General features: G+C 39.0%; 1 protein-coding gene across 1 annotated transcript in view; it reads left to right on the forward strand.

Moving 5' to 3' along the window:
• Window positions 1–12,251, forward strand: part of QRSL1 (glutaminyl-tRNA amidotransferase subunit QRSL1) — a gene marked incomplete at both ends in the record, with an annotated part of 31,408 nt that extends 19,157 nt beyond the window's left edge. Inside the window, 6 exons of the mRNA XM_079716532.1 lie at window positions 2,185–2,360; window positions 2,447–2,559; window positions 3,447–3,639; window positions 4,191–4,308; window positions 8,763–8,968; window positions 12,034–12,251. Coding sequence (XP_079572658.1) covers window positions 2,185–2,360; window positions 2,447–2,559; window positions 3,447–3,639; window positions 4,191–4,308; window positions 8,763–8,968; window positions 12,034–12,251 — 1,024 coding nt within the window. The remainder of the gene's footprint in view (window positions 1–2,184; window positions 2,361–2,446; window positions 2,560–3,446; window positions 3,640–4,190; window positions 4,309–8,762; window positions 8,969–12,033) is intronic.
• Window positions 12,252–14,396: the final 2,145 nt, after the last annotated feature.

The following is a 14,396-nucleotide window of genomic DNA, read 5'->3' on the forward strand; positions in this document are numbered from 1 at the left end:
AAAATCTGAAAGTGAAATTAAGAAAACACTTCCATTTACCATTGCAACAAAAAGAATAAAATATCTAGGAATAAACCTACTAAGGAGACAAAAGACCTGTATGCAGAAAATTATAAGACAGTGATGAAAGAAATTAAAAATGATACAAATAGATGGAGACATATACCATGTTCTTGGAAGAATCAACATTGTGAAAATGACTCTACTACCCAAAGCAATCTACAGATTCAATGCAATCCCTATCAAACTACCACTGGCATTTTTCACAGAACTAGAACAAAAAATTTCACAATTTGTATGGAAACACAAAAGACCCCGAATAGCCAAAGCAATCTTGAGAACTAAAAATGGAGCTGGAGGAATCAGGCTCCCTGACTTCAGACTATACTACAAAGCTACAGTAATCAAGACAGTATGGTACTGGCACAAAAACAGAAATATAGATCAATGGAACAGGATAGAGAGCCCAGAGATAAACCCACGCACATATGGTCACCTTATCTTTGATAAAGGAAGCAAGAATATACTTGGAGAAAAGACAGCCTCTTCAGTAAGTGGTGCTGGGAAAACTGGACAGGTACATGTAAAAGTATGAAATTAGAACACTCCCTAACACCATACACAAAAATAAACTCAAAATGGATTAAAGACATAAATGTAAGGCCAGACACTATCAAACTCTTAGAGGAAAACACAGGCAGAACACTCTATGACATAAATCACAGCAAGATCCTTTTTGACCCACCTCCTAGAGAAATGGAAATAAAAACAAAAATAAACAAACGGGACCTAATCAAACTTACAAGCTTTTGCGCAGGAAAGGAAACCATAAACAAGACCAAAAGACAACCCTCAGAATGGGAGAAAATACTTGCAAATGAAGCAACTGACAAAGGATTAATCTCCAAAATTTACAAGCAGCTCATGCAGTTCAATATCAAAAAAACAAACAACCCAATCCAAAAATGGGCAGAAGACCTAAACAGACATTTCTCCACAGAAGATATACAGATTGCCAACAAACACATGAAAGAATGCTCAACATCATTAATCATTAGAGAAATACAAATCAAAACTACCAGGAGATATCATCCCACACCGGTCAAAATGGCCATCATCAAAAAATCTAGAAACAATAAATGCTGGAGAGGGTGTGGAGAAAAGGGAACCCTCTTGCACTGTTGGTGGGAATGTAAATTGGTACAGCCACTATGGAGAACAGTATGGAGGTTCCTTAAAAACTAGAAACAGAACTACCATACAACCCAGCAATCCCACTACTGGGCATATACCCTGAGAAAACCATAATTCAAAGAGTCATGTACCAAAATGTTCATTGCAGCTCTATTTACAATAGCCAGGACATGGACGCAACCTAAGTGTCCATCAACAGATGAATGGATAAAGAAGATGTGGCACATATATACAATGGAATATTACTCAGCCATAAAAAGAAATGAAATTGAGTTATTTGTAGTGAGTTGGATGGACCTAGAGTCTGTCATACAGAGTGAAGTAAGTCAGAAAGAGAAAAACAAATACTGTATGCTAACACATATATATGGAATCTAAAAAAAAAATGGTTCTGAAGAACCTAGGGTCAGGACAGGAATAAAGATGCAGATGTAGAGAATGGACTTGAGGACACGGGGAGGGGAAGGGGTCAGCTGGGACGAAGTGAGAGAGTGGCATGGACATATATACACTACCAGATGTAAAATAGATAGCTAGTGGGAAGCAGCCGCATAGCACAGGGAGATCAGCTCACATGGAGATCAGCTCGGTGGTTTGTGACCACCTAGAGGGGTGGGATAGGGAGGGTGGGAGGGAGACACAAGAGGGAAGAGATAGGGAACATATGTATATGTACAACTGATTTACTTTGTTATAAAGCAGAAACTAACACACTATTGTAAAGCAATTATACTCCAATAAAGATGTTAAAAAAAAAAAAGACTTGAAGTTACTATGCCAAAATGTTAACAGTGTTTGCCTCAGGGTGGTGGAATATTTTGTTACATCTTTACGCTTTTCTGTATTTTAAGAATTCTCTGAGATGAGCACGTTTTATTTTTTGTAAAATCAGGAGGAAATACATTTTAAAAATATACATTTAAAAAGATAGATTTCAAATATAATTAGAGATATATTATCCTGCTAAAGAGAATTTCATTTAAATTTCAGGGCTTTAGGATCAGATACAGGAGGATCAACCAGAAATCCAGCTGCCCGCTGTGGGGTTGTTGGTTTGAAACCTAGCTACGGCTTAGTTTCTCGTCATGGCCTCATTCCCCTGGTGAATTCAATGGATGTGCCAGGAATCTTAACCAGATGTGTGGATGATGCAGCCATTGTGTTGGGTATTTAAACGATTCCATATAGTTTCAAAACATTGTTATTTCACTTCAGTACTGTGTCTGTCACTCATAAATATTCCTGCTTACAGGTATACTAGCTGGGCATGATCCCAAAGATTCTACCACAATTCAAGATCCTGTTAAACCATTTACGCTTCCCAGTTTGACAGACGTGAGCAAACTATGTATAGGAATTCCGAAGGTAAGTCTCTCTTTACAAAAGTACTGTCAAGTCAAATACAGAGCACAGACTTGGGAAACAGACTGGTTGGGTTTGAAGCCCTACTCTGCCACTTTTATTAGCAATGTGACCTGAACACATGAAAATAGATATGTTAAATTACTAACCTTTTACAATTTTAACTTTGAGCTTAGCAATAATTTTTTGTTTTGGGAGACTGTGCTGTGCATTGTAAGATGTTGAGCAGCATCGCTGGCCTCTAACGCTAGAGGTAGCATCCCCACCACCACCACTGCCCCACCAGCAAAACTGTCTGCAGATTTTACCAGATATCCCCTGGTTGAGAGGAAGAGGAGAGGAAACTGCCCCCAGTTGAGACCACTGCTATAGAGAAATACTGTAAAATCTTTAAATCTTTAAAATCTTCAATGAAGGTAACAGGTGTGCCTACTTTTAAGGATTTAGAGAGAAACAGACCTAGTTGAGAATCCTGGATCCTCTACTTACCTGCTGTGTAACATTAGGAAAGTTAGTTAACTTCTCTAGTCTCAATATTTTTCATTAATAAAAAGAAGGATGATAATACCTACATCGTAAGACTGTTAAAAGCATTGAATGAGAGAACCTTTGGAAAGTATCTAGCAGAGTGCCTGACATATAATGAACATTTAACAAATATAAGTTCTCCAACCAGATCTCCAATCTTTAATATTATTATATCGAGCTCACAGTATCCAGTACTGTGCTTGTCATCCATAAGCACTCTTAAATTAGTTCGGTCTTTCTAGCTACCTGCTAGCAATTTAATCAGATGTTCTAATGTATTGCCAAAGTTTCTGGAGTACAAATTTTTATAACACCATCTATACAGATATTCTAATTTCTGTATTTTGACTTTTTCCAATAAGGAATATCTTACACCAGAATTGTCAAGTGAAGTACAATCTCTTTGGTCCAAAGCTGCTAATCTCTTTGAGTCTCAGGGGGCCAAAGTAATTGAAGTGTCCCTGCCCCACACCAGTTACTCAATTGTCTGCTACCACGTATTGTGTACATCGGAAGTGGCGTCAAATATGGCAAGATTTGATGGGCTAGAATATGGTAAGTTGCCTGTGTTTTGGATTTTTAAGGAAGTTGTCTCAAACATTTGAAAGGTTCGTTTACTAGTAGCAAAATATATTATTGCCAGGGATAATGTTAAGATTTAGAGAAGTAAATCAGTGAATCCTTTTCCCTTTGTCATTTTAGCGTTATATTCACACTATTCATCATAATATCTCTGTATCTTCAGCTCACCCTCTGGACTGTGCATATCTTGAAGATAGAGTATTTTAGCTTTGTATTATCAGTCCATATAGTGTGGTACCTGGCACAGGGTAGGAGCTCAGTAAACATCTGAATAAAATGAATGGATGAATGAGAGAGTGAACAACTGAAGTTTCCCTCTTCATTATCGTTTTCTCTCTCCTTGATTCCTGACAAGTCAGTCAGTCCAAAGGCAGATAAAAAAGAGAAACCATTAAGGTCAATCTCATGAAATTTTAGTATTGGTCACAAATGTGAATCTAGACCTGCTTTTCAGCCAAAACTTTACTTCCTTTTCAATTAATGTTTTGTGGGTTTTTGTTTATTTGTTTGTTTTTTGTTATCAGGTCACAGATGTGACATTGATGTGTCTACTGAAGCCATGTATGCTGCAACCAGACGAGAAGGCTTCAATGATGTGGTGAGAGGAAGAATCCTCTCAGGAAACTTTTTCTTATTAAAAGAGTAAGATAATCAGCTTAGGAATTTTCTCCATTCTTGAAAACTCCATAGTAAAGTAGTAGCATGTCTATCAAGTCTTATAAGTTGAGGTATTTGCTAAGGAAGCAAAATCCTTATGATTTAAATTAGAAATCATAATTAAAGGCCCATTTGTGGTACTTTTGGCTCCTGGTTATTCAAAAACAAACCAAATCATTGATGCTCTAGCTAAATGATTAGTACAAGCTAAGTAGGAAGCCCTGAAGGATTTTAGCCTCATTAAATGTCCCTTATTATTGCCACATTGTCTTACTGCTCTGAGAGCCTTAAGCAGGAAGTTACACTGGTGTCTCTTAAAAAACTTAGTGAATCAACTTAGTTTTCCCTTGCATCATGTATCTGTTAGCTCCAAAAAAGAATTTTAAATTACTATGACTTTGGTATAAGTTTGTTCTCCATCTTGTGAATAGGATTCATCTTCCATACTACCAGGTCTGTCTAAGAGGACGTGAGAAGTGTGAAAAAGCAAGAGTGGTTGTACCGAATAGCTTCCTGGGGTTTTGCTCTATGTCCCATAGATAGATAGATAGATAGCTCCCTGGGGTTTTGCTCTATGTCCCATAGATAGATAGATAGATAGATAGATAGATACATACATACATACATAGCATTTTATTCATCTGTGCATCTCCTCAGGGCCAATAGTTAGGATTGCTTTTTCCAAAGATACTATTTGAACAGCTACTATGAAAAACAGTATGGAGATTGCCCCCAAAATTAAAAATAGAGGGCTTCCCTGGTGGCGCAGTGGTTGAGAGTCCGCCTGCCGATGCAGGGGACACGGGTTCGTGCCCCGGTCTGGGAAGATCCCACATGCCGCGGAGCGGCTAGGCCCGTGAGCCATGGCTGCTGAGCCTGCGCGTCCGGAGCCTGTGCTCCGCAACGGGAGAGGCCACAACAGTGAGAGGCCCGCGTACCGCAAAAAAAATAATAATAAATAAAAATAAATAAATAAAAATAAAAATAGAATTACCGGGGCTTCCCTGGTGGCGCAGTGGTTGAGAGTCCGCCTGCCGATGCAGGGGACACGGGTTCATGCCCCGATCCGGGAAGATCCCACGTGCCGCGGAGCGGCTGGGCCCGTGAACTATGGCCACTGAGCCTGCTCGTCTGGAGCCTGTGCTCCGCAACGGGAGAGGCCACAACAGTGAGAGGCCCGCGTACCGCAAAAAAAAAAAAAAAAAAAATAGAATTACCATGTGATCCAGAAATCCCACTTCTGGGTATATATCTGAAGGAAAGAAATCACTGCCTCAAAGCATTATTCACAGTAGCCAAGACATGGAAACAACCTAAGTGTCCGTCAACAGATGAATGGACAAAGAAAATACGGTGTGTGTGTGTGTATATATATATATGTAATAATAATGTTCCATTGTATGTATGTGTGCATGTGTGTGTATATATATATATACACAGCAATTTTATAGTCAATTATATCAATAAAGCTGGAAAACAAAAACTAAAATTATTATTTGATTAATGGGGAAATCAAAGGGCTTTGTTTATTTGCTTCCCTTCTAATGTTGTCTAATGTCTGAAAATGGTTGTTTCATTTTGTCTAGTTTCCGGTTGTTTAAAATGGCAGAGTAAATCCACCCCTAATATTCCCATCATTGATGGAAGCAGAAGTTGGGCTTTTGAACCATATTTAAAGTAGGAAGAAATTTAATAGAAGTATTTGTTCTTTTATAAAAAGATACTGTTAGTACATTATTTAAGCCATCAGCTGTTGGGTAAATTATACGTGATGCCTGCATTCATCTCCCTATAGATCCTGTGGTCAAATGATAATAAGGACATCTGATATTTCTATAGCATTCTTTCAGGATAAAAAAGATTTCACATTTTTATCTCATTGTATTTGGTCCTCAGAAAGATTGGAGTTGTTATATCCATTTTTCAGGTGAGGAAACTGAAGTTAGAATGGTTAATACTTTTGCCACCTTCATTAACAGCTTCAGGAGGATCTAAGGAGTATTTTCTTTTTCCCTTTCTTTGCATCATTGACTTATAGTCACGCCTATGTCTGGCTAATTCCTTAATCTTTTCAGTAAAGTAAGCATTTTTTCTTTTGGGGGCGGGTGGGGAGTAACCATATCCTTTATTATTATTTTTTATTACCACAGTTAGTTTAGTGAACATCTATCATCTCATATAGACACACCATTAAAGAAATAGGAAGAAATTTTTTTTTCTTATGATGAGAACTCTTAGGATTTACTCTCTTATCATCGTTCGTGTATAACATACAACAGTGTTAATTATATTTATCATGTTGTGCATTACATCCCTAGTACTTATTTATTTTATAACTGGAAGTCTGTACCTTTTGACCACCTTCATCCAATTCCCCCTCCCTCCACACCCCGCCTCTGGTAACAACAAATCTGACCTCGTTTTCTGTGAGTTTGTTTTTGAAGTACAATTGACCTACAACACTATGTTAGCTCCTGGTGCACAACATAGTGATTTGATACTTCTCTGCATTTCAAAATGATCACCATGATACATCTAGTTGTCATCTGTCACCATACAAAGATATTACATACTTACTGACTGTAGTCCCCAGACTGTACATTTCATACCTGAAAGTTTATAACTTAATCTCCTTCACCTAGTTCTCTCCTTGCCCCTCAGCCCCTCTTCTCTGGCAACCACCTGTTTGTTTATCTATGACTCTGTTTCTGTTATGTTTGTTCATTTGTTTTTTGGATTCCACAGATAAGTGAAATCACACAGTATCTTTCTCTGCCTTATTTCACTTAGCATAATACCCTCTAGGTCTATCCATGTTGTCGCAGATGGCAAGATTTCATTCTTTTTTTATGGCTAATGTTCCATTTTTTATATGTATTGATACTACATCTTTATCCATTCATCTACTGATGGACACTTAGGTGGTTTCCAAATCTTGCCTATTGTAAATAATGCTGCAGTGAACATAAGGGTGCATATATCTTTTCAAATTAGTGTTTCTGTTTTCTTTGGATAAAAACCCAGGAGTGGAATCGCTGCATTGTGTGGTAATTCTATTTTTAATTTTTTGAGGAGTCGCCGTACCGTTTTCCATAGTGGCTGCACCACTTTACATTCCCACCAACAGTGCACGAAGATTCCCTTTTTTCTACGTCCTTGCCAGTATTTGTTATTTGTTGTCTTTGATCATAGCCATTCTGAAAGGTGCGAGGTGATATTTCATTGTAGGTTTGAATTGCATTTCTCTGATGATTAGTGATGTTGAGCATCTTTTCATGTGCCTGTTGGCACATCTGTATGTCTTTTTTGGAAAAATGTCTGTTCTGGGCCTCTGCCCATTTTTTAATTGGTTGTTTATTTTTTTGATGTTGAATTGTATGAGTTCTTTGCATGTTTTGGATATTAACCCCTTATCAGATATAGCATTTGCAAATATCTTCTCCCATTCAGCAGGCAGGCCTGAAGCATCTTTTCATGAATTTCACATTTCCATTCCTGGGCTATACCTGTCTGTAAAGTACAAAATTGCAAACACTGCATACTTTCCCCAGTTACTGTTTCCAGAGCCTGCTTTCTAGCGTCTAATTCTGATGGCATGTTAGAATTTTCCAAAACTTCAGAGTCCTTATAATAATTATAACTATAGATGAAATAGGACATTATAATAATAGAAAGGATTGGAATGAGCCTCCAGAGACCTAAGTTCTGGTCCTTCCTCTACCCCTGTCAATCTTTGTAGCCTTTAGAAAGTCATTTAGTTGCTATGCACTTGATTTTCCTCACCTGAAAATGAATGTTCTGGTTTAATGATGTCCCTGGAAGTGTTCATATTTTGTGATTATATGTGCAGAATTGCATCTACTGGTGATTTTTAATTAATTCCAGATATACAAACTTTTAGAGTAACAGTGTGGTTGAACAAAATTCATTTTTATGTGTTGTTAGGAATCTTACTGGTGCCTGCTCCAACAGGCCAAGAATCCAGTGATTCTTTAACAAGCCTTATGCATAAGAATTGATTCAAAGAAATAACAAAAAGCCCTTAAAGTGTCATCTTTTTTTTTTTTTTTTTTTTTTTTTATTTTTAGCTGCGTTGGGTCTTTGTTGCCGAGCGCGGGCTTTCTCTAGTTGCGGAGAGCAGGGCTAGTCTTTGCTGCTGTGCGCGGGCTTCTCATTGCTGTGGCTTCTCTTGTTGCGGAGCACGGCCTCTAGGCGCGCAGGCTTCAGTAGTTGTGGTGCTCGGGCTTAGTTGCTCTGCAGCATGTGGGATCTTCCTGGGCCAGGGCTCAAACCTGTGACCCGTGCATTGGCAGGCGGATTCTTAACCACTGCGCCACTAGGGAAGTCCCTCATCTATTTTTTTAACAAACGTTATGCATGAGAATTGATTCAAAGAAATAACAAAAAGCCCTTAAAGTGTCATCTACTTTTTTCCACAGAAACTATGAGAATTATTTTGTCAAAGCACAGAAGGTGAGACGACTCATTGCTCGTGATTTTGTGAATGTTTTTAACTCTGGAGTGGATGTCTTGCTAACTCCTACCACCTTGAGTGAGGCAGTGCCACACACAGAGTTCATCAGAGAAGACAACAGAACACGAAGCACCCAGGAGGATCTTTTTACACAGGCTGTAAATATGGCAGGTGAGGATCCCTCAAGAACATTCTGGTTTTCTTCAAATTTTTAGGTAGACACCCTGGTCTTCGACTTAGGTTCTAGCTAGATTGTTCCCTAAACGCAATAGCTTGTCCTTCTGGAATGCTTAGGAATGTGTGTTTGTGTGTACATGCGTGTATTTACAGGCTTGCACTTACCACACACACACACATTAATTTTCAAACCTACAGAAAAGTTGAAGAAGTCGTATAATGAATACCCATATGTCCTTTGCTTGGATTCATGCTTGTTAACATTTTGCCTCACTTGCTTTCTCCTTTCTCTCTCTCTCTTTCACACACACACACGCACACACACACTCTTAGCTTTTATTTGAATAATTTGAAAGTTTCAACATCATGTTACTTCACCCCTAAATACTTTAGCATGAATCGTCTAAGAATAAAGACATTCTCCTACATAACCACAATTCCATCATCACACCTAAGAAAACTAACACAAATACGATAATATTCCAAATACAGTTCATATTTAACTTTCCTCAGTTGTACCAAAAATGCCTTTTATAGGGTGTTTTCCCCCATATATTATATTTATGATATCTCTTAAAGTCTAGAAGAGTTCCCCAGTTCTCTATGTTCTATAACAGTCTGAACCACATCAGACTGTTATAATTTTTGTTTTAATCATCAAACATAATGTAGGAAACTCAAGGGCAGAGGGAAAAGTCTGTTGTATTTATCTATACTTTTATTTACTGTGTTCATTTCTCCCTGATGTATCAGATCCTTTGTTTTACCATATCCTTTCTGTTTGGAGAACAGTTAGCCATTCTTTTAGGGTAGGTCTGCTGGCAACCAGTTCTCTTAGCTTTCTTCTGAGAATGTCTTGATTTTCCTTTCTTTTTTTTTTTTTTGTGGTACGCGGGCCTCTCACTGTTGTGGTCTCTCCTGTTGCGGAGCACAGGCTCCGGACGCGCAGGCTCAGTGGCCATGGCTCATGGGACCAGCCGCTCCGCGGCATGTGGGATCTTCCCGGACCGGGGCACGAACCCGCGTCCCCTGCATTGGCAGGCGGACTCCCAACCACTGCGCCACCAGGGAAGCCTCTCCTTTCATTTTTAAAGGTTATTTTTGCTGGATATATGATTCTGATTTGACAGTTCTTTTCTTTAGCACTGAAAAAATGCCCTGCTACTTTCTTCTGGCCTGCATAGTTACTGATAAGAAATCCCCCACCTTTTAAAATTTTTGTTTTAAGTGACATTGACTCTTTTGAGGAGTCTAGCCCGCTTGACCTGTAGGATATCCCATCTGTAATCTGAATTTGTCAAATTGCTTCCTCATGATTGGGTTGAGTGAAACATTTTTGGTACAAATACTACATATGCTTCATGTCAAGAAATGGTTAAATATCAGTTTGTCCCACTTTTGGAAGCTAAGTTAATCCCTTGGTTAAGGAAGTAACTACCAGATATTTTCCTTATAAAGGCACATTTTCCTTTTGTCAGTTGTGAGCAATTAGTGATGTGATACTTTGAGACAGTGTTTCCCAATAAACTTGAACCCACTTTTAGCATCTATTGGTGATCCTTGCCTGAATTAAGTATTACTTAGAGAATTACAAAATGCTGACTTTTCTAATTCTACCATTCCTTCTACATATGTTAGCTAGCAGCCTTCTCTAAAGAACAGCTTTCCTGGGACTTCCCTGGTGGCGCAGTGGTTAAGAATCTGCCTGCCAGGGCCTCCCTGGTGGCGCAGTGGTTGGGAGTCCGCCTGCCGATGCGGGGGATACGGGTTCGTGCCCCGGTCTGGGAGGATCCCATATGCCGCGGAGCGGCTGGGCCCGTGAGCCATGGCTGCTGAGCCTGCGCGTCCGGAGCCTGTGCTCCGCAACGGGAGGGGCCACGGCAGTGAGAGGCCCGCGTACCACAAAAAAAAAAAAAAAAAAAAAAAAAAAGAATCTGCCTGCCAGTGCAGGGGACATGGGTTCGAGCCCTGGTCTGGGAAGATCCCACATGCCACAGAGCAACTAAGCCCGTGCATCACAACAACTGAGCCTGCGCTCTAGAGCCCGCAAGCCACAACTACTGAGCCCGCGTGCCACAACTACTGAGCCCATGTGCCACAACTACTGAAGTCCACGCGGCTAGAGCCCGTGCTCTGCAACGAGAAGCCACCGCAATGAGAAGCCTGTGTACCACAACAAAGAGTAGTCCCCACTTGCCGCAACTAGAGGAAGCCTGCAAGCAGCAACGAAGACCCAACGCAGCCAAAAAATACATAAATTAATTCAAAAAAAGAAAAAATAATTTTAAAAAAAGCTTTCCTTTTTTAAAAAAATTCAATGTATTATAAGTAATTAACTGTCATTATTTTTGATGCTCAAATTTAACCAACAGTTGTGTATCCTTCAGACCAGCCCCCATTAATTTTTGAAAACTTTCTTATTTTATGGCATAACAAGATGTCTCAGGCTCTCCTACTTTCTCTTCCCCAAAACTAAAATTAAAACTACCCTGAATTACTATTTTTCATCTAACAAATTGGCAAAAATTCAAAAACTCAACAACACACTCTATAGGTGAGGCTGTAGGAAAACACTCATTTTGCTGATAGGAGTTGAAAAGGTACAACTTTTTTGGAGGGAAAGTTGGCAAAATATCTAATTACATGTGCATTTATCTTTTGATGAAACAGTTCCTCTTCAGCTGAGAAACGTTCATGAATACCAGAAAAATACACAAGGTAATTCACTGGGACTTGGCATGAAATAGCTAAATACCGAAAACAACCAAAATCTCCAACCACAGAAGAGTGGTTGAATAAATTATGGTAAAAGCACATGATGGAATACTATGCAACTATAAAAAAGGAATGAAGACGGTCTCTGTGAACAGATATACAGTGATTTCTAAGATATATTAAGTGAACAAAGGAAGATACAGAAGCATACATATAATTTTTGTGATTCTTTTTTATTAACCTTGTCTTGTCTTGTACCTACTGGCACTGGAAAGTGGAAGAGGTCTCTGCATCTTAGGGTGGAGAATTAATCAACATTTAATGGGTCTCTTTCTTTTCCTCAGGGTTGCCAGCAGTGAGTGTCCCTATGGCCCTCTCAAGCCAAGGGTTGCCAATCGGACTACAGTTTATTGGACGTGCATTTTGTGACCAGCAGCTTCTTACAGTTGCCAAATGGTTTGAAAAACAAGTACAGTTTCCTGTTATTCAGCTTCAGGAGCTAATGGATGATTGTTCATCAATCTTTGAAAATGAAAAGTTAGCTTCTGTTTCTCTAAAATAGTAGTGATAACTATATCATGCAAATTATAATGACTTTTCAAGATTTTATATTCTAGAAAAGTCATGTGATCTTGTAATTTGGTTCACTGTCAACACAGTCATTCCTTGGAATCGCTTTTTAAAATTCTTCTGATATAGTTAATTACTTATGAATAATCTGTCAGCATTTATTAGGCATCCACTAAGTATAAACAAAGTACAGGATTTCTATTATAATACAAGATACATGTTCCTGAAAAATGATGCATTCTGTAAAAATGTTCATTAAAAAGAACATTGCTTACAGTACTAGTACTGTACTGTACTGTAAGCAATGTAAGTACTGGTAAACCTCTGAAAACTTGTACATCTTTGTAACCAAAGCACTAACAAAAACAGTAAGTGGTACCTCCAGAGATAACCTGGACAGCCCAGCTGACAGGCAGCTCAACATGCGGTGGAGGCCGCCTCAGCAGATGTTAAAAATGCACAAAAACAATAAAATGGGAATATCCACTTCTAAGTCTGAGCAGAGCAGGTAGAAGAGGAGCTCTGAGCACAGAAGGAAGTGCAACCTGCTGGGGCCCAGAGTCCTGCAAGACGGGGGTGTGCCTCTCTCTCTGGGGAGAGCCCCAGGTGCAGATACTTCTCTAAGAATAGAGCTGCAGTGACTGAGAACTTTTTTCCTTTCCTGCTAACAGTTAAAATGTTACTTCTGCCATTCCAGAGCCCCATGCCAAGTAACCAGAGTAACTCCATGTTACACTGAGTTCATTCTAGTTTGATCACAAACAAGCTCAGTGATGCTATAGAGACATTTGTTGTGACCTAACAGACCAGACTGGACTCGAAACTTGGTAGCTAGTGGAGTATGGTTTTAGCGAGAAAGTTTCAAGATACACAAGTAAGATCCCATATGAAAAACTTGTATATAATTTGGTGAGGATGCCAAAGAGAAGAAGCCCATGGACCTCCTCCCTTACCTCAGATTCTTTATTCCTCATGACTTTCTTTACAAGTGCCCTCTCTTTGGGCTCCTTGAGCACAAAGAAACATTAACGGGAATATGTATTCAGAATCTGAAAAAAAAAATCTGATGAAAATCATACATTTACCCACTATAAAGTTTCATCGTTGGATTTGTCTTTGCCAGAACACCATTGTCATCTCATGTTTATCATGTGTTCTAATTTGACACTTGTTTATTGTTGATAAGTATAAGTGGGGAGCTGAATTATTATTTAACAGATTCACTTTGTTTAGTAAGAAAAAAGTCCTTTCTAAATATGAAAGACATGAAGGAAAAACATAGGCAGAACCTTCCCGGAACCACTAGGATGTTGAGTGGTGGGAGTTTAACCTGCCTGGTACTTTTCATTAATAATTTTCTCTCCCCCTGGGATCCTCCCACTCCCAAATACTCTATCTGATAAACTTTACATAAAAGTTCTCTGTGCCAGGCCCATAGGCCCACTAGGATTCTTAAATATTTTGACGTGAGTCCCTGAAAAAGGAAGAAATTCATGACAGAGAATTGCTTTACTTTGTAACACGAGAAAACTCTTAGTTGGGGGAGCCAGTATGATGCAAATGGCAAGCAGATGAATCTTTGCCCCAGTCTTTTGTTTATGTATGTATAATTCAAAATAAAAAATTTTCAAAGAATATTTATGTAATTTCTCTTATTCCTGTATCTCTGCTTGAGTTGCACTAACGATTTGAACTGGAAATAATGAAGTGAAACATTTACTGTTCTCACGTAATAACACCCAACTAGCGTGAAATGATACCTAATCTGTTCTTTCTTTTCCATCTTTATCCTAAATCTAGTAGATCTCATTTTGCCAAATCACTGTCTGGGAATTTAAGGGGAAAATGGTTTCTGTGTCTCAGCTAATTAAACCCTGAAATGGTTAGCAACAGGGCTGCCACAGCAGAGCACGTCAGAAAGGCGAAGGTGGCTGCAAGTGTAAGATGAGTGCCTTGATAAGACAGCGAAACAAAGCATTGCTAGAGTGAAAAAATGTGATGCGTTCACAAAACTTCGCACCCTGACACCACACAGAGCCAAATCCAAGCCAGATCCGTGTTGACCAACACTTAGCGTTACCAAGAAAATCGCTTGAAACCAGGGAGGCAGAATGTTCTATTTGAATGGCTATTTGAC

This window comes from Hyperoodon ampullatus (genome assembly GCF_949752795.1).
Source record: "Hyperoodon ampullatus genome assembly, chromosome: 12".
Classification (NCBI taxonomy): Eukaryota; Metazoa; Chordata; class Mammalia; order Artiodactyla; family Ziphiidae; genus Hyperoodon; species Hyperoodon ampullatus.